The sequence below is a fragment of the Marmota flaviventris genome, chromosome 7 (genome assembly GCF_047511675.1).
Source record: "Marmota flaviventris isolate mMarFla1 chromosome 7, mMarFla1.hap1, whole genome shotgun sequence".
Classification (NCBI taxonomy): Eukaryota; Metazoa; Chordata; class Mammalia; order Rodentia; family Sciuridae; genus Marmota; species Marmota flaviventris.
This window is the reverse complement of record NC_092504.1, coordinates 123236181-123257650: the sequence shown is the minus strand read 5'-3', so window position 1 is coordinate 123257650 and position 21470 is coordinate 123236181. Positions and strand designations below refer to the sequence as shown.

Genomic DNA, 21470 nt, shown 5'->3' with positions numbered 1-21470 from the left:
ACAGTCTTACTCCAGAAACTCCTAAAATACGACGACTCGTAATCATACATTTTAAGGAGAGGGGGTTAGCTTCCATTCTTATAGAAAATTCCCAAGTAACTATAACACCATGATATTAATGCAAGTATGGTGTTGGAATTCCAGGAATGCTGTTTAAACAAAGAAGACTTGGCTCTTAGGGGGCTCTCTGTCCTTTCCTACTACTTTTCCTTACTATCCAGATGTTTTGGCTGGAGCAACAGCAACTACCCTGGACCATGAGGCAACAGAGAAAAGGATGCTGCATGCTGCGAATGGCAGAAGAGAAAGACAGGAGTCTTGACTAGCAAGCTGCTATACCATGTTTGGACAGCCTCCCCACAGACTTTATATAATAGGGAAACAGATCTTTATCTTGTATAAGCCACTGTCATTTGTAAAGGGATTACTATTAAAGAAGTTGAACCTAATGCTCACTTATACAATTCGGACCCACATGTATTTCAAAATCCAAGGTTTGCTATTACTTGTCAAAGAATGGGGGAAGAAATAGAATTGTTTTCCTTACAAACACTGAAGCAAAATATATCCAATCACCATTTCCATTCTCAGACTCTCTCGGTCATTTTCAGCTTTGGGAAAGAAAGAGGAGTGGAAGGAATGGGAGAGGGAAGTGGAAAAGACATTTCTGCCTCTCAGTCTCTGCTGATGCCATTTCCTCGTCGAAGGCCACCAAGTCCTACCAATATTTCAAGGCCCACATCAAAGAAATCTGGTCTGTGAGGCCCCTGAATTCAGAGTGCTCACTGCCTCTGCTCTTCATCTGACAATCTACACCTCAGCAACATCTTTTGTGCCGCTTGTTAACTGTTAACGTTGTATTTCTTTCACTATGTGTCACCTCCACAACCTAGTGGGACATACCTCATATTTCTTTGTACCTTTCCACAGCTACCAAGAAACTACCTCTGTGTGGCAGGAGATCAATAAATACTTTTGATTGATTAACTGTATTAAGGTAAGAAATGAAAGGGAAGAAAGGAAAAAGAGTAGGAGACTAAGGAATGGGAATACACAACTTCTTAAAAGTGAAGGAGCAAAAATAAACTCCTAAAGAAACTCTGGATGGAGGTTTACCTCACAGGACCTTATTGAACAACTGGGCCTGGCAGGAAAATATCATTATAGGCTCAGACAGTCGGTGTGAAGTTCAAATTATCCTTAGTAAGCTGTCCTACAATGAAGGGACTTCACTCAGACAATTGCCTGAATTTTACTTTATCAGTTAGCCTTGACATTTTCAAGCCTAAGAGCCCCTAACTCAAGAAGCCATGTTTTGTGGTGCATATGTACAATTTCAAACCATACAAACACTGGCTTCCAGCAAGATCATATTTTATAAATATTATTCTGCCAAACAACTGGGACAACATAGGTAATAACACTTGGACACAAGAAAGAATGATTTGACAAAATATTACTGAGTCTAAACTAAGTAGAGTAAGAGATCTATTTTAAAAATAGGCTTTATTACTTCTCTAAAATCCAATAATAACAGCATCACTAGAAACATTACTGCTCAAGTAAAATATCATGTACTTTGTGAAAGCTACACCATTAAAAGTTCTGTAGGGCTATAGACATTAAAAGCTATGGAGCACCACGTGGAGTTAACACCACGCAGCAGTGTGTTTAGAAGCTTTAACTACATTTAGTTACATACAATACAGTAATAGGTGACATAAAGGGCATTTTCAAAATATATAATTGATATTTTACCTATTTTACATGAAATAGGTCATACCCCACTGATTTTATTTTCAATCATTTCGAAATTACCATACCACATATTGTCAATGAGTTATGCACATAAAAATACAATGTTCTAATTTATTTTCACAAATTTACCAAAGTTTTATGGTACAAATAATAACATTAACAGAAAATTCAGTCTCTTTTCCATTCTTTCATAACAAAAAATCAAGTCTTTGCTATATCATCTATTTTAAAAAGCTAAAGTAACATGCTTAATATTAGTTCTGCTTATGAAAGTTGAACTACTTTTCAATCTTTTTTAACCTAACTCAATTCAAACCTCTCAATGTACTACATTATCTTGCAAATCGCTCATTAATTATATTCTTATGTCAAAATTTTTTCACAAAGATTTCTCAGAAGTATCCAAGACAGTAGCTTCTTTGACAGTGAAAGGTACAAAATAAATGACATGTCAACAAATAAATTAGCATTCCCTTTCTGACCAGCTGGGTCATGTTTCCTTTTCAAAATCTCAGTCCTATGATACGAAATAATAATTATCTAAAAGACCTCATTAAATGATCAATATATTGACATAACCTCTATAAGGAGATACATAGTGTTTTAATTGATTCCTTGAATCCATTACATAGAATATTAAATCCAAGCCTCCAAAATAATTATAAGAGGACATTTACTTTATTCATTAACCAATTTTCTTTAGGGTATGGATAATGGCACATAAAAAGGTCCAAGAATTTTCATATAAACCAAAAAGTAAAAAATGTCCATCTTTTACTAAATCTTTCATATAAACAACATCACAACAAGTTATAATAGACAAGTTAAACCATGTTTACTTACCAAAAAACTTCCGAAGGCTGAATTAAATATCGCAGCTGCCTATAGAAAAAATAAATGGGAGGAAAAGCTCACTGAAAGTAAACAAAAATAGGAAAAGCAAAGATTATCATTTTCCCTTCCCCCACTACTCAAAACCTTAAAACATTGACCCTATTGAGCAGAGTTAGTCACTGCTTACAAAAATTGCCAGTGGCCTGTAGTTTACTAAGACAGATGAGCTGCAGCTTAGGAATTCATAAATAATGGGTCTCAAAGCAGGCAGAAAGGCTTGCCACAAGATGCTCCGAACCTGTGTGACAGCACCAAAAGAATCTTCACCAATAGTAAATCAAAACCTTGTTGTTATTGATTTTGCTGCTAGACTTAGAACAATCAGAGGCTGATTTATGCATCAGAAAATTCATGTTAGTGAGAGAAGGAAAAAAAATCTTTAGGCAAACATGAATACTCCCTATTAGGGAGCAGAAGTCCTATAACTATAACCATGAGGGAGATCTGTTCCCATACAACACACTTCAGAAATGTGAATGACGCAGTTAAGACCAGGAGAGCATTGCTAAACCATCATCTCTCCAGTAGAAACAAGCAAGAAAAACTTCAATTTGGTGCTCAAAATTCAAAGAAAAAATATTTGACTTTGCGCTTACCTAAACATCCATGAAATACACAGTAGATGCAATATAGCTCTTAATTTTGCACCAATCACTATATTCCATGAAGCTACACCACAGTCCTGAAAGCTTCTCACATTACCCCCAAATAAGAAAAACTGTATAACATCCAATTTGATGAAAGAAAATAAGGGGAAAAATAGGAAAAGGGAAAAGGAAGGGTAGGTAGAGAAAACCTATTTACATCTCCAGCAGATCCAGAGCAGAGCTAAATTAATCATCATGGACATTATCAGCCTCGCTGTAGTAAAAAGAGGATGTCAGTTTAGTAAGTTTGAATAAAGTCCAAAGCCAGGCTAAGAGCTGCAGCTGAAAATGCCTTCTGCTCCAGAAGAGGAGGCAATGAGAGTGAATGGGTAATGAGATCCCTGGCTCCAGAGAGCTTAGCTCTCCTCTTCCAGTTCATAATTAATTCAAAGCTTTGATAATTTCATTAGATTTCTCCTTTGCTGGCCCTATCAATAAAAGATGGCACTGGACCACAGCTCCTCTGTGGCATAAACGAAGGCACAGACATAGGCCAGGGAAACCTTTGCTTCCTAACAGGGACAATGGCATATGGTGTTTTGTGTTGTTTTGGGAGCAGTGGAGGGAAAATTTAAAAAAAAGGTTCAGCTAAATAAAACATTACAGATGACAACTGAAAACTATAGCACATATTTCACACATCTTCCTGGAATTCCATTATGGGTGATTCCAAGAAAGTTTTATGTATGGAGAAAAATAAAAGGATATAAATAAGTGAGTTGCGGTGAGATCAACAGGGAACACTGCTTTCCTTCCTACAAAATGTACTTCCCCATAATAATCTTGACCCTATTTTGTTCATAAAATTAATTTGACTCTCCTTTTAATAAAGTAATGAGGTCTTTCCTTTGAGATCCTGTATTCCTTCCAGTGCTTTTCATTAACCTTATACTTGAAAACTAGCATTTAAGGAAATACGGAAATACTAGAAGTAAAAAGACTCAGAAGTCAAAGTAAAATAAGTATTAACTTCTGTTAATGAGATGGGATCATCACATCCAGATTCTGTCCAACTCTCTTTTGTATCCAACACATATGTTATGTGTGTTGGCTATGTTCCTATGTCTTCTGACAGGACAGTGGTGCCAGTGATGCGACATCTTGGGCCTTCAAAGACACTGCAGGCCAACTCCTTGCTTTTTTCTTGAAAGTGGAGATGGATCTGAGCTCCCTCTGTTGTGCTGTTCTCCTGTGCAGTCAACTCTGGTGAACTTTTGTGAAATGGTCGCTTATTGTTCCAGGTGCTATGAAGACCATGTGAAATCAGACAAAACCAAGGATCCTGGGCTCGAAATTCAGTTAATAGTTGGCCCAATTTTACAGTTGTAGCAAATTAGAGAATTATGATTTCTAGAGTTCCAAAGAATAATAATAGAGTATTTTATTGTTATGTAAAAGACATGCATATCTATTGGCTTAAGGATCACGAATAATATGATTGCACAAGGCCCTCCATGAATAGGTCTCTGTTCATCTCACTTCCTGCCTCAACTTTTATCTTTTGAAAACTAAACCTCTTACAGTTTCCCCATACTCTTCATGCTACTTCTTACCTCTTCGCTCCCTGAGCTGAAATGCCCTTTCCCCTCCTCTACCTGGTGACTCTGACCTATCTTGCAACTTAGCTTGGGCCTCATACTTTAAAAAAAAAAAAAAAAATTATTATTCTAATTTGTTATATATGACAGGAGAATGCATTACAATTCATATTACACATATAGAGCACAATTCTTCATATCTCTGGTTGTATACAGAGTCACACCATTCGTGTCTTCATAATGATGTCCACCTCATTCCACTGTCTTTCCAGCTCTATGCTTCCTCCCATCCCCTCCCACCCCTTTGCCCTATCTAGAGGTTATCTAATCCTCCCATGCTCCCCCCAACCTCATTATGAATCAGCCTCCTTATATCAGAGAAAACATTTGGCACTTGTTTTTTTAGGATTGGCTAACTTCACTTAGCATTATATTCGCCAACTCCATCCATTTACCTGCAAATGTTGGGCATCATTCTTTAGCACACACATACATCTCACTTACAGGTGGACTGAATGCCCCCCCAGGCCTGCTGCTAGAACATGTTAAGCTTATCTCTGTCATAGAGTTTGTCGTATGATATTGAAATGACCTATATACATGCCTCCCTGCACCACCAGAGTCAAAAGTATTCTAAGGAAAGCAAGGAAGCTCTTCATAAGCATATATATGTTTAATAACTGAATCAATGAAATAAGTAGGATTGCCCAAAAAGTCCAAAGTCTACCTCTTTTACTAAGTTATTCTATATTTGGCAAAATCCAAGAACAGGCAGGCAGAGAAGACTGGATCTCACATGTGGTAGGTACTACAAAGCAATGACGAATCTAGATTTCTGTCTCCCATTTCAAATTTCAGATTTTCAGTCTCCCAACCAATCTAAGAATCTTTTTCACAACATCCTGTTTTCCTGTTATGATACAGTGAGGTAATGGCATAATTTTTGAGACTTGCCATTGCTACACAGCAATCAAGTTAAATAAAATCTAGAATTACTAAGGAATATTCTACAACCACTTACAAGATGATCTGCATACACTGATACGAATGAAAACAGGTCAAAATATATTAAGAGAAAAAGCAAGTTTCAAAACAATGTGTATAATTCCCATTGTGTAAATAAATATGTACACACACAGACAGTATAAACACACAATATCTTTCTCAGAGGGATCACAAAACACATCCCACCCGTGATTAAATTTGTTGAAAGGGGCTGGGGTGGAGGTCATTTTTGTTTCATTTGTTCTGTTTGTCCTGTTTAACTTTAATTTTCTTTAATACATTGTCTTTGTATATTTCAACGAGGATTATCAGGGCAGGAAGATGCTAAGCCACTTATTGTTTACTTTTTGAACCCCTCTGTGTTAAAAAAAATATATAATACTTCATTGTAAAATACAATAAAGATTTCAATTCCTACTTTGCATGTTAATATTCCTTGCTGGTCGCCTGCAAGCTGGCCACTGAGCACCCTTGGAGCACACATCACTGTGCTGGGTGGCTACAGGATGAATGGTGGGCATTTTCTAGAAATATAAATAGCAATGTGAATACTCAGTTTTGAGAACAAAATCCACTACTGTCTTTATATTAAAACAAACAGCTATAGAGAATATAAACTTTATGAACTGAGATCAAACACAAGCCACCAAAGATAATTTGTTCTGAAGGTAAGACCCCTTGGGATATACACCAGATTCTCTTGGGATATGAAATTCTTCTTTTCTGCCTTGAAGCCATTCCTGGAACAGTCCACTGATTCTTTTTTTTTTTTTTTTTAATTGGTGCATTATAATTATAAATAATAGTGGGATTCACTGTTACATATTTATATATGCACACAATAGAACAATATAATTTGGTCAATTTCATTCCCTTATACCTCTCCCCCACCCCCTCCCCGGGGTTCCCTTCCTCTATTTGCCTCCTTTCTGTTTTCATAATTTTCCTCCCCGCTCTCCTCTCCCCTTTATCTCTCTAGCTTTCACATATGAAAGAAAACATATGAACCTTGACTTACTGAATTTGGCTTTATTTCATTCAATAAAATAATCTCAAACTTCCATCCATTTTCCTACAAATGATATAATTTCATTCTTCTTCATGGCTGAAGGAACCTAGGTCGACAGAAACATAGGCTCCCATCTCTAGCTTCCGTATATGAGAGAAAACGTAGGACCCTTGACCTTCTTAGTTTGACTTATCTTGCTTAACATGATGTTTTCTAGTTCCATCCATTTTCCTACAAATGCCATAATTTCATTCTTCTTCATAGTTGAATAAAACTCCACTGTGTATATATACCACCTTTTCTTTATCCATGCACCCACTGATAGACACCTAGGCTGGTCCCATAATTTCACTGTTGTGAATTGTGCTGATATAAACATGGTATGCATGTATTACTATAGGATGCTGACTTGAATTCTCTTTTTTTTGGTTGTCAATAAACCTTCATTTTATTTATTTATATGTGGTGCTGAGAATCGAACCCAGGGCCTCACAAGTGCTAGGCAAGTGCTCTACCACTGAGTCACAACCCCAGCCCTGACTTGAATTCTTTAGAATAAATACTAAGGAATGATATAGCTGGGTCATATGATGGTTCCATTACTAGTGTTCTGAGGAACCTTCACAATGATTTCTAATAGTAGTTGTACTAATTTACAGTCCCACCAACAGTGTATAAGAGTTCCTTTTCTCCCACATCCTCTCCAACATTTATTATTATTCATACTGTTAATGGCTGCCATTTTAATTGAATAAGATGAAATCTCAATATAGTTTTGATTTACATTTCCCAGATTATTAAAGATATTGAAATATTTTTCATATATGTGTTGGTCATTTGTATTTCTATTTTTCAGAAGTATGTTTAGTTCATTTTCCCATTTATTGATTATGTTTTTTGTTTTTGTTTTATTTTTGTTTCTTGGTTTTTGGTGATAAGTTTTTTCAGTTCTTTATATATTCTGGGTATTAGTCCTCTGTCAGAAAAGTAACTAGCAAAGATTTTCTCCCATTCTGTAGAATCTCTCTTCGTGCTCTTATTGTTTCCCTTGCTGTACAGAAACATTATTAATTTTACACCATCCAAATTTATTAACTTTGAGCATTATTTCCTAAGCTTTAGGAGTCCTATTGAGGAAGTCATTGCCTGTGCCTACATGTTGGTGTGTTGACCTTACATTTTCTTCTAGGAGTGCAAAGTTTTGGGCCTATTCCCTTGGTCTTTGATCCACTTAAAGTTGACTTTTGTGCAGGGTTAGAGATAGGGATCTCATGTCATTCTTCTACATACATATATTCAGTTGTCTCAGCACTAGTTGCTAAAAGAGGCTGTCTTTTCTTCAATGTATGTTTCTGGCATCTTTATCAAAGATGAGATGACTATATCTGGGTGGGTCTGTCCCTGTGTCTTCTATTCTGTTCCATGGGTATGTGTGTGTACTTTTATACAAGTACCATGCAGCTTTGGTGATTACAGCTCTGTGGCATAATTTGAAGCAGGGTACTGTGATGCCTCCAGCATTTTTTTTTTTTTTAAGAATTCCTTTGCTATTCTGGGTCTTGTATTCCACCACATGAATTTTAAGACTGATTTTTTTTTTCTTTTTTTTTTCCTGGGTATTGGAAGAATGTCATTAGTATTCTGATGACATTCTAGGGACTGCATTGAATCTTGTTTTTGGTAATATGACCACTTTAACAATATTTATTATGTATTATGCACATGGAAAGTCTTTCAATTTTCTAGTGTCTTTTTCAATTTCTTTCTTCAGTGTCCCATAATTTTCACTGTACAAGTGTTTGACCTCCCTAGTTAGATTTATTCCCACGTTTTTGTTTTATTGCTTGTTTGCTTGAGGCTATTGTGAATAGATTTACTTCCTGATTTCTTTTTCAGTAAATTCATTATTGGTTTATAGAAAAACTATTTTAATTTTTTGTTTGTTGATTTTGTATCCTGCTACTTATCTGAATTTGTTTACTAGCTCTAGAAGCCTTCTGGTAGAACTTTTTGGATCGTCTAAGTATAGGATCACATTATCTGCAAACAGTGATAATCTGACTTTGTCCTTTCCTACTTATACTTTTTTATTTCCTTTCTTGACTAACTGCTCTGACTAAAATTTCAATCATTATGTTGAACAGAAGTGGTGAGAGAAATCCACTGATTCTTAATTCATCTGTTACTGCTCTAATTTGGACCTTGACTATCCCCCAAAGGTCCGTGTTGAAGGTATAGTCCCCTACCTGTGGTGATTTGTGAGGTGGTGGAATCTTTAGGAGGTAGGGCCTAGTAGAAGGAAGTTAGGTCATGGGTGGTGTGCCTTTAGCGGGGATAGTGGGACCTCTTCCCTTCCTCTCCCTCTCTCTGCTTCTCAGGTACCATGAGGTAAATAGACCTCTTCTGCCATTTGCTCCTGCCATGAGGTACTGCGCTGTCACAGGCTCAAAGCAAAAGGGACAAGTGTCCATGTATTGAAACCTCTGATACTAAAGGCCAAAATAACCTTTTTTTCTTTTACATTGCTTATCTCAGGTATTTTGTCACAATAACACAAAGCTGACTGAAAAAGTTATTATTTCCTTTGCTAGAAATAATTTCAAAACCCATTCCTCTCTAGAATGCTCCATTACAATAAAATTATTCTCCAATTTATTCAAGGTTACATCTTTAGTACCCAGAATAGCACCTGATTCATACTGTACTCTCTACAAATAACACTGAATTAAAGAATGAGTTAATGAACGAATGAACAAATACTTCTTGTGCTAGTTGAATGCCTTATACAATGTTTTCAATATTAACTCATGAATCACTTCTGCAAAGTATATATATATCGGAATAATCACATTTGACAGATAATTAGATTGATATTAACTGTAAAATGTTCATAGTATGGTGGTTTTTTAATAATGAGAGAATTGGCTTCTATTATATTACACATTTTTAGATAATATACTGCTTTGGGTATTAACCCAATTTTATCCAATAAGGGTTTTTGATTTTTGTTTTTGTTATTGTTGCTGTTTTTGGTACTAGGAATTGAACCTAGGGGTATTTTACCATTAAGTTATATGCTCAGCCCCTCCGCCTTTCGAGACAAGGTCTCACTAAGTTGCCCAGGCTGACCACAAACCTGTAATTCTGCTGCCTCAGCCTTCTAATTAGTTAGGATTATAGGCATACACCACAGTATCTGACCAATATTAGCTATTGTACTAATGTTTTATTATATATTATACAGCATGTGTTTATTAAATAATTTGGGAAAATTGAACAAGTTCAATAATAAATTATTTTCTTCATAACCTACTTGCAATTATATCAAATAAAAGGGTAAATTTCTAAAAAAAAAAAAAAAAATCTGAAAACAATGGGAACAGAGAGTTTTCTAACTCCTAAAAGCAATCATTTCCATTGTTGAATGGCTCTGAACATTATGTTCTTCTTACAGTTAGCCTGAAAGCCACAACTTCCTATAACTGCTATGCACTGACCATAGTCTATGCTCCAGAGTTACACAAATATATCTAGTCCCTTTTAAAAATGCATTTTACACATATGAACACGGATGGGTCCTATCCAAATCTTCTCCTATGATGTGATGTCAAAATTTTTCCTGATGTTTGTCCAACATCCCCTCTTTTTCTTTCCTTATGAGTCACCAAGTTAAAAAAAAAAAAGTCATTATTTACATTGAGAATGAATGGTTTATTACAAGTTAATTTGTGAAATTGCTGATTTTTGTTGTTGAATACCCCAAATCCCAGTGAGGGTACGCAGAAATGCTTTCCAAAATGTTAAAACAGGATATTTATGGTTGTTTTAGAATTTCTAAAAATATTCCAAACTAAGGAGAATATGTGACAAATACCCCACTATTTAAATAAGATGCCAACACGTCCCTTAGTACTAACAGAAGGATGCCAAAACTGGACCAGGATTCACTTCATGTGCAGGCTATGTAAGTGAGTACTAGAAACTACAGAGACTGAAGAAGGAAACTTCCAGAAGCAGTGTTTTGACTTTTTCTCTTCTAGGGGAAAAAAATGATCTGTTCACCACAACTCCCAAATGGGGGATGGGAATGATGTACAAAATTGCCAGTGATGAGGAGAGAAAATGAAGAGAAGCAAGAACTGTACTGCTGTCCCCTGCTAGATGTCTACTGAGGAAACAGTTATATGCTGGAGCAGTGAGTACATGCCATAAGAGTCCTAGAAATATCATGGTGTGTTCTTTAGAACTGGTGGCAGAAATGGGGAGGTTGTGTAAGTAAACCAAAGACAGGCACTTGCTTCCTGACTGGAAACAGCAAGGACTTGGGGAGGCTGCTTAGAATAGTCCACAATGACAGGGCAAGGAGAGAGGGTTAGTATTTGGACAGTTTACTTCAATTGTGTGAAGGGCAAGGTTATGCCAATTCCATAGGAGCCAAAAAGACGCCCAAGAAGAGACTCCAGCAATTAGAGGATCTGACTAGGAGAAGGGACTAGAAAAAAATAACCCCTCCCCTAACATGTCCAGCAAAGACTTAGTCAGATTTCCATCAGTATGACAAAATGCTTGAGATAAATGACTTAAAAAGGAAAAAAGACTGATTTGGATCCATGGTTTCAGTCTTCGGTCATTTGGCTCCATAGCTTTGGGGCCTGTGCAAAGGCACAAGGGCATGGTTTGAGCACATCTTGGGGCAAAGCTGCTCACCTCACAGTAGCCAGGAAGCAAAGGAGAGAAGGAAGGGGCAGGGTCCCAAGAGCCTCCTTTAAGGACACCCCCAATGACAGAGCTTCCTTTACTAAGTCCTACCTCCTACAGTCCTCCACCTCCTAACAGTGCAATGGGCTGGGGACCAAGCCTTTAGTATAGGGGCCTTGGGGGACATTAACAATCAAACCAGAACAAGAGACAGTATTTGGACACTTGTGATGGCAGAGGGCACTGAGGCCCATATCACAATAGTACCAACAAATAAAGACTGTCCCACTCACTTTTGTGTGCTTATCCTGGCCCTACCCTGCCTCTGGAAAGGGCAGAAGTAAGGAGGAGGAGAAGTGGAAACATAACAATAACACAGAAGCTGTTTCTTTCTCATGGTCCTCTTTTTAAATTTGTATCACCTGTGTATGCAGTTATTAATTAAAAAGTAAAATTTTCTATTCTTTGAAAATACAGGTTAGCCCTAGATTGAGAAAGATGAAATTTGAAGTTACTAGTTATACTACCCTGGATTATTCAATAACTAAAAGTTAATCTATTTATTAAATATATGACTATTTTTGAACCAAAAGTAACCAGAAATCCATGAGATCTGACAGAGCTGCTGTCAAAGGAAGACTGGGTTGAGGAGATGTGAGATGTCATTTCAGATAGATAATTCTTAAATTTATACCATTTGATAAAGGGGCTACAATGACCACACAGTATGTTAAATACATAGCTGACTAAAATAAAACAAAAATTATACTGTTCCAATAGCAGTCAGGTAAAACCTGAGCAGTGACCTGCGCGAGTTAATGCTGCACACATGCCCATGAAGAAATAAGCCCAGGCTTCTGCTGCCATGTGGGAGATCTGGAGCTGAGACACCTGTCTAAAGCAGGGTGCCGTGGATGGCTAGAAAGGCTGACCCACAAGTAAAGAGCATCTAGAAAACTCTACTCACACATTCAGGAAAGTAACCTAAGGCTTGCATCAAATGTGGGTACAGGGGCTGAATTTACACTACCATGTGATTCAAGAATCCCAAACCAAGGGTTAAAGAAAAGACAGATCAAGGACCAGTGGAACTCCTGACACCCTAAAAGAAACAAATGCAAAATTTCTCTTTAGGGTCACTTCCGTAACCCAGAAAAAGTGAGTTCCCAGAGAAAACAATGCCCACTGAAGAGAAGCTTTCAACGAAACACTGTGAATAATGGGAAGAAGCTGTATATGACAAGAGTACATCACTGAGCAGCGAGGACAGGAGAAGCAATTGGCTTCTGGACAATATGCCAAAGGAAAAAAACACTAGATAGACTGAAGACCCGGATGTGGAAGGCAGACTTTAAAACTTCTGGAAGAAAATATGAAACTATCTTTATGGCTTCAGAAAAGAAAGTAGTTTCTAAACAAGTGCTTTTTTAAATAAGTGCATGCGAAAAAGGAAAAGCTAGGGGTTGCCATGTAACCAAGTTCTAGCCAATGAAACAGCAATTGATACCTGCTTGATAGCGGGGACCTAGAAAGGTTAGCATCTGGTATTGTCTGGTCTTCCCTTCTTCCTGCTTAGAGCAGTGAAAGCCATCCTGCATCCTTAAGAAGAGCAGGGCAGTGGCAGCACTGGTATGGTTAAGCCATAAGGCCGAAGCCAGCGGGCCAGCCTCCAAGCACCGTGGTATATGAGAAAAATATGTCCCTGCTTGCTTTGCCACTTTTAGTTTATTTTCTATGACTTGAAGCCTAAGCAACACAATCATGTCCCTAAACAGAAGAAAACAACAAAGGACTAACTGGGCAGGTGGGATAAACTAAAAAGTGCTTCCCCTAAGATAACTCTGAGGAGGTGGATGATGCTTATTTAACACAATCTCTTGCTCTCATTGCCAATGGCATCACTGCAAAAGAAGGAAAAGAAATTTAGCTATTGGTCATGATTGTTAGAGACCAAAGCTGAATTACCTTATCTGGAAAAGTTCCTCAACTATATGGATTTAACCTCTGATCACACTAGGCTGATTCACAGGAAGGAGAACTGGCCTTAACAGTTATTTCCTTCTTAAGCACAGGTTCAGTTTGAAAAACATATAACGACTAAAACATCAAGGAGTAAATTCCAATCCTTGACCTCCAATTAAATGTGGAAACATAAAACACTTTCTCCTTACTTGTATTCTATAAAGTGCTAAACAAAGGCAAAAGAAAAACAATTAAGAAAAGTTTATTATCTGCTTTCAAAGTCAATTATCCTTCTCTAATAAGCAACTTAGTTTCTAATTTTATTCTGAGTACTTAATTAGCAGTATTCTCACTGTATAAATCTCAAAAGAAGTAAAAATTGACATGCATTTGTATACCATGTTTATGTATTATTGAACCTACAGGATATCAAGTAAAATGTGAATTTACACACCATGCTAAATACAGAATGAGCACTTTTCATTTCATTCCATTTATGTGTGATTTTTAAGCAGTAATGACTAAAAAGTAAGAATACTATTTTGAAACCGTACTAGAAAAAGGGTCTTCTCAACAAAGAAATCTAAATGAAGACTATAGTACTGCTACAAAGCCATCCACCAATGTAAAGCAAGATTAATTTAAAAACACTTTAATTCTTTGTTCTAAAAATATTATAGAAATGAACAGAAATAGAAATAGACAGATATTTACACATCTCTAAGTGAGGAGTAAATATTTGACATTCAGCTGCATTTCCAGGACTAAGCTTCAATTCCTTCCTCTTTCTACAGGTCCATTTCTTGATTCCATGGTGGAAAAAAAATTATTTAATATCCTTAATCTTGAGGCGAACGGGGGCTGGTATTCTTATTTGTAACTATTCATCTCAATTCAGGCCAGGAAAAAAATATATTCAAGTTCCTGTTTCTGGGTGCTAAATTGAATCAGGTGTCCTCTCTCCTTAAGAAAATTAAGTTGCTTTTGTGCGAGACTGTTTTAATGAGAACAGAGCTGGCGACAGTGATAAATGGGAATGACACCAGAGAGAGCACGTAAGCAGGACAATATGTGCATGTTACAGTCTTACAGCCTATTTTTCACTGACTATTCTGAATGACTTCGCTGTTTCTTAAGGGGCCTATTAATCTCAAATTTAGTTATTACACAACGTTTATTTGAACATATATTCTGCGGATGATGACAGTTAATAAAGGAAATCTTTCACAAGCTGTATTTTTACATATTGTTCCAACTACAGCTCCCAGTCATTTGATGGTATTGATGGAGTAACCTACATTGTGCTGAGGCCTTTTTTAAAAAGGCACATATATTCAGATTCCTTTCTAAGCACATGGGGACTCTTAAATAACCGTTAAAATGCATACAAAAAATTCTAGTACAAAATGTAAAAGTAAAAGGACATCTTAACTGTTCAACAAAAATCGTTTAATGTGCAAACTGACCCTTCTAAAGCAAACCAGACACCTTTTAACACTTTTAAAGGCTTGGTGCCTAATATGCAATAGTTCTTGCATACCAATCTACATTTTCACAAAATGCACAGAGCAGGAGAAGGAGAGCAAAATCAATTTTCTTGAGGTGCAAAAAGAATCAAATCACATAACTGCTTTGCTTTTCTCCTTGGTATGCTTTTTTGATAAAATACTGTGCACTTAAAATGGCGGAGATTCGGTATTTCTTATTTCTAGTAGCATATGAAGCTTAAAAGAATTGTTTTCAGCTTCCTAAAAACATATTTAACAACTCAAATAAGTATGTCAATTCAGATGGTAGTTCAGGTTCCAGGTAAAATTTGTTACTTTAAGTGTTACTAGTCCATAAGAACAAAACCTAATGGTATTAACAGGAAAAACTTACTCTAGTTCAAGATTTTTAAATCTGCTTTATCATTGAGATGAATATAGACTTAATGAAATGCTTTGGATTTCATCCTCCTGAAATCTCAAGTCTTCAAAGGTGTTCAATTTCAATGAAATTGGAATTTTCAAATGGGAAGACTCCTTAGATACTAGAAATATCTCTTTATAATCAAGAAACAAAGCTCTAGAGAGGCAAAGGGTCTTTCTCAAGGTCATGTTGGATAACAGCAAAGCCAAACCAGAATTCAACTCCACACAATCCCAGGACCCTCAGTTACAGTCACACTGTCTACTTCATATGTTATTTTAAGCAAACATTCATAGATGTGGAATAGAGAAAAGGCCAAAACACTAATAGGGGTTATGTTGAAATAATGGGATTATGGACACTTTCCATTTATACTTTTCTTTGATTTTTAAGGTTTTTGTACTGATTATATCTTTAGTAGGAAAAAAACAGAATAAATGTTAGATTTTAAGTATAAATTAGAATTTTAGAAGTTCTCTCTTTAATCTTTAGGCAAACCTGGAACAATGATATGTATATATTAGGTGCTGACTAAAAATTGGTGAACTGAGGATATTACCAAGAGGATACTACCTGAAATATAATCACTGCTGTCCTACCACTGACTATTCAAACTGTGGATATAAACACGAATACCAACTCCTAAATTGAAAATACATATATTTATTTGTAGCTTATTCAACACTTATAAATATCTAATATTAAGCTGAAAAAAAATTACTTAAAATGTTATAGGTTACTTGACTTTCTATCTTTCAAAAATGCAATTTCATAATATTCCTAAAGTTTAACTTTGGGTTTCTATCCCTACTAAAAAGGAATAAAACAATACTTCTCTAATTACTCATTATTCAACACAAATTTATTAAGCAATTTATTAAGTCAGGCCCTCAGAAAACAGAAATAAATAGTATACAGTACCAAGTCACTATCTAGGACCAGAAGAAAGACATCATCGTAGCTTAATGCAAGATCAATGACATCAAAGAGTTACTGCGGCCTTGAATTAACTGCTAAAATTTCCTTTAGAATGAATTTTTTTAGTGTCTCCTCTTGATATATGACAAGCATTTCTCTGATCAATTAATGGAAGTTCTATTTAATGCCAAACATGAACCAAGCTCTCAGCACACCAGGAGAGAAACTGGCCAAGAATTCCCCTAACGCTTTGTTTAGAAGGGCATCCACAAAACATAAGTGACAACCTATGTCAAAGCATCTAATGTTTCTTACAAATTTCAGACTCTAGTTACCTAACTGTTATTTCTGCTCTTTTCCATCCATTAGGTCTGGGAATCTCAGAGCTTCTTAAGAGGGCAATGGATCAATCCCTCAGCAATAACTCTCTCATCAGCTTTTCATTAGCAATAAAATAGCTTTCCAACCATCTTCTGGGAAATAATTTACCATAGAGTCACAGAGCTGCAGTGGACTTCAGCAGATCATCTAATCAAGGCACTTTTTCTCTCAAAAAGGACTTCACTGAAATCACTAGCAAATGGTGTCTGCCACTCCTATTCTCCATGTCTTCAGAATCAACGACTGCACAATCCTTTTAGAGTTTTAGATTTAAAGAGTATGTTTTAAGTCACATTTTTTTTCACTAGTAAATCATTTTCTTTTCTAAATTAACTTTCATTTGAGATCCCTTTTTTCAGGTTAGGTCCCCTGACAAAATTTTAAAAGAGCTGTTATTGGCATTGGAAGTAGTGTGCTCGTAAACATTTAACAACTAGCTCCCAGAAGGAGGGGAGGAACACCAGTCTGTGACATTTGCTAATTTTCATGGAGCAAATACTCCCACCATGGCCAATTTCAAGCTGCAAACATGATGTCACTATACACCAAGATGGGAAAGATGGCACAATTCCAAAAGCAAAAGAAATTAGAAAAAGAAGCAAACTAAAAATAAAGACAGGAAGGACATAATAAAGACATGAGCAGAAAATAGTGGCTAGAACAAAGAACAGAAAAACAAAATAGAAAACCAATGAAATCAAAAGCTGGTGCTCTGGGAAAAGATCAATAAAGTTGATACACCTCTAGAATAAGAATTGGTGGGTTTTTTCTGTAATGGATCCAACTGGTCTAATGCCAACTGGGGATACTGCAATACAGTTCTGATGTTCACATTCTGGAGTTACCATTAAACTCCACAAGTTAAAGGCTTCATCTTCCACAAGACTGCTCTTCATCTAGACAGCAGCAAACTCTGGAACTCCCCAGGATGCCCACATGGCTACAAATTCTAGGGTTCTCCTGACCAGTTTTGGTTGAATAATTTGCTAAAATAATTCGTGGAGCTTGCCCAAAATGTTGTCCTTACAATTTTATTGTAAGGAGTACACATGAAGTAAGGTCTAGGAAGGAATGCAGTGCTTCCATATCCTCTCCCCAGAGAACATCAATGTGTTTACCAACCAGGGAGCAACACTGAGCTTCTTTGTCCAGAGTTTTTAATTAGGGTTTTATTATGTAGGTATAAGGTGTTAACTCTCTGATCACATGACTGAACTCAATCTCCAGTTCCCAGGCCTCCCTGGAGTGGCTGAAAATTTCAATCTAATGATTGGCTTACTAATTCTAGTGACCAGCACCCATCCTGAAGCTATCTAGAGACCCTCCAAGCTTGTCTCCTTAGCATAACACGGACACTCCCATCTCTCAGCAAATTCCAAAGGTTTTTGGAGCTCTGTGCCAAGAACATGAACAAAGACTGGAAACAGGTTTTTATTATATAAGAACCACATAATAAATATTTTAGTCTTTGTGGCCCATCTGTCACAAATGCTCTACTTTTCTACTGTTAAATGCAAAGTTGTCATAGATACTAGCTAAACTAATGAGTGTGGCCGCGTTCCAATAAAACTTTACCTTGTCTATGAACACTAAGATTTGATTTTTAATTTTCATGTAATGAAAATGTCATCCTTCTTTTTACTTCTTTCCAACTATTAAACAAATGTGGAAAACATTCCTAATTTATGTACCATACAAAAACATGCAGCAAACCTGACTTATTCTATTAAGCTACAGTTTATCCATTCTTGCTTTTGGAAAGAAATTGCCAGTATCAGCAATGGAAAACTGGACATCCTAAAATCCTTCAGATATTTAAAAGATAAGATTATTATAAACATCATATCCCCAAATTTGACAACTTAGATGAAACTCATGAATTACCAAAGCTCTCTCAGAAAGAATAAATAGCCTATTATATATGATCATTATATATGATAGACATTGAACGTATGGTTAAAAGCTTTCCCAAAAAGAAATCTCCAGGATCAAATGGTTTTGTTGGTGAATTCTACCAAACATGTAAAGAAGGAAATAATATTAACTCTGTAAAAACTCCCCCAGAAAATATGGAAGGAAGGAAAATTTGCCAAACCATTCTATGAGATTACCATTAGCCTGGTACTAAACCAAATGAAAACTCATAAAGGAAGAAGCAAAACAATAATCCTTGCTGAGTTGTGGCTCAGAGGTAGAGCGCTTACCTGGCACGTGCGAGGCACTGGGTTCAATCCTCAGCACCACATAGAAATAAATAAAGAAAAGTAAAAGTATTGTGTCCATCTACAACTAAAACTTTTTTTCAAATAATAATAATCCTTATGCATATAACTAGGCACAAAACTCCTTACAAAATCTGAACTAACTGAATATATGAAACAAATAATGTGTCAAGAGGTGGTGTTTATTCCAGGAATGCAAAGTTGGTTTAAAATTTGAAAATCAAGCCGGGTGCAGTGACACATGCCTGTGATCCCAGTGGCTGAGGCAGGAGGATCATGAGTTCAAAGACAGTCTTAGAAACTTAACAAGGCACTTAGCAACTCAAGGAGACCCTGTCCCTAAATATGAAAAAAGGACTGAGGGTATGGCTCAGTGATTAATCACCTCTGGGTTCAATCCCCAGTACCCCCCCCAAAAAAATTATTTGAAAATGTATATGTGTATGTATGTGTGTATGTTCTTATATATGTACATATATATTCATATATATATATATATATATATATATATATATATATATGAATATAAAGTGGGGGTCATTTAACCTTTATAGTAAATCATCATAGCAGTGGGAATTTCCAGATAATAGGAGATTGGCTAATAACAATTATTTTTACCATATATATGAATATATATGTATATATATTCATGTGTGTATATATATACACACACACAAACATATGGTCATATCTATACACATGGATATTCAAAAGATGCAGAAAAATGTATGTCATGATAAAAACTCAGAAAACTAGAATTGATAAGAATTTTCTCCACTTGATAAAGGGTTTTCTATCAAAAAGTAACAGCTTAGGGCTGGGGATGTGGCTCAAGCGGGCACGCTCTCCTGGCATGCGTGCGGCCCGGGGTTCGATCCTCAGCACCACATACAAACAAAGATGTTGTGTCCGCCGATAACTAAAAAATAAATATTAAAAAATTCTCTCTCTCTCTCACTCTCTTTAAAAAAAAAGGAACAGCTTATATTGTTTTTAAGGGCAAAAGACTAAACGCTCCTAAAATTAGGAACAAAGTGGGACTGAAGTGGTAGAGCACCTGCCTTGCACATGTAAGATAAAAATAAAAAAAAAAATAAAGATTTTGTGTCTATCTACAACTAAAGAAGTATTTTAAAAAGAGTGGAAATGATGTTTTAAAAAATTAGGAACAAAGTGAGAATGTCTAATCTGACTGCTACCTCTATTTAACTTTGGCCTTTTTAAGGTAAAATGAAAAGAACATTGGGACTAAACTTCTCCAAGCAGAAGCCACTTAGGCCATGAAAATGACTTTTTAATGGTAAAAATAATTGTTATTAGCCAGTCTCCTATTATCTGGAAATTTCCACTGCTATGTTGAATCACTGTAAAGATTAAATAACCCCCAACTTTGGCTATGTATTATTTCTTTTATGTAATAATAGACTTTAAAATTTTTATGGTAATCTGATTTGATTTTTATTTTGACAATCTAAAAGCTCTACCCATGCAATAAAGCAAGAAAAAGAACTAAAGGCATACAGATTAGAAAAGAAAAAATGAATCCGTCTTTACAAATAAATTTCATCATCTTTGCCCTTCCATTCCTATACCCACAACCAACTACACACAGTATTATATCTCCACCCTTCAATGACTATACAGTACTTTTGACACCTGGCAATACATCATCAATAAAATAGCAAACAGGTTGTTAAAAAAAAAGTTCAAGTCCTGCAGAAGATGCAGGATTTAATTAAATCAATGAAATCAGAACAAGGCAATGACAAGTAAGGGGAAAGAGGATCTATAGGTGCTTGGAAGAGTGATCAGATTATGAAGATTGATGAAGACAACTCTTTGTTCAGATTTGTTTCTTTATGATTGTGATGCAAAAATAAATAGGAGAGAATGATATGGCATCAAGTCATCATACAAATTTCTTAGGAAAATCATATTAACTCCTGCTCCCCCCAAAAAACAGCACTTGATTTTTTCTGCATTCCAAGAATTAGCAAATAACTATAATTTGAATTTTGCTATTGAATGATAATATAAATTTGCTTTCATAAATTAAAATTTCACTTTTTCAAAGTAAAGTGATCAAATGTATTCTCAGTTTTTACTATGAAATGTTGATTCTCTTTTTAAAATTGACTTTAAGAAAACTTTTTCCTATATCATTTACCACTGAATAATGTGGTTTTCTTTTTATCACTCGAGTTACTCAAATTTTCATAGGGCACAGAACACAGCAGTTCTTTTTATGTTCTATAAAATCAAGCTAAGGTTAAATAAGAAGCTTCAAAGTGTTACTCTCAGCAAAATGTGATTTACCTTTTCTGCAAGTAATAGAGCTATACAGAAGTAAGTCCAAGTTCCTTTCTTTATGTTAGATCATTATAGTTATATATAGTGGTTGGATTCATTCTGACAAAATCATACATGCATGGAATGTGATTTCAATCCCCTCCTCCCTCACCCTTCCCTACTTTCCCTCATCCTCCCCAGTCTTCCTTTACTGATCTTCCTTTTGCTTGTTTTTTTT

General features: G+C 35.9%; 1 protein-coding gene across 4 annotated transcripts in view; it reads right to left on the bottom strand.

Moving 5' to 3' along the window:
• Positions 1-21470, bottom strand: part of Slc10a7 (solute carrier family 10 member 7) — a 240062-nt gene that overhangs the window by 161002 nt on the left and 57590 nt on the right. For 3 of the 4 annotated variants that reach the window (XM_027926759.2, XM_071614635.1, XM_071614636.1), the window contains exon 5: positions 2602-2640. The exons of the other annotated variant lie outside the window; for it this stretch is intronic. In XM_027926759.2, the coding sequence (XP_027782560.2) occupies positions 2602-2640 (39 nt within the window). The remainder of the gene's footprint in view (positions 1-2601; positions 2641-21470) is intronic. 4 annotated transcript variants of the gene reach the window in all.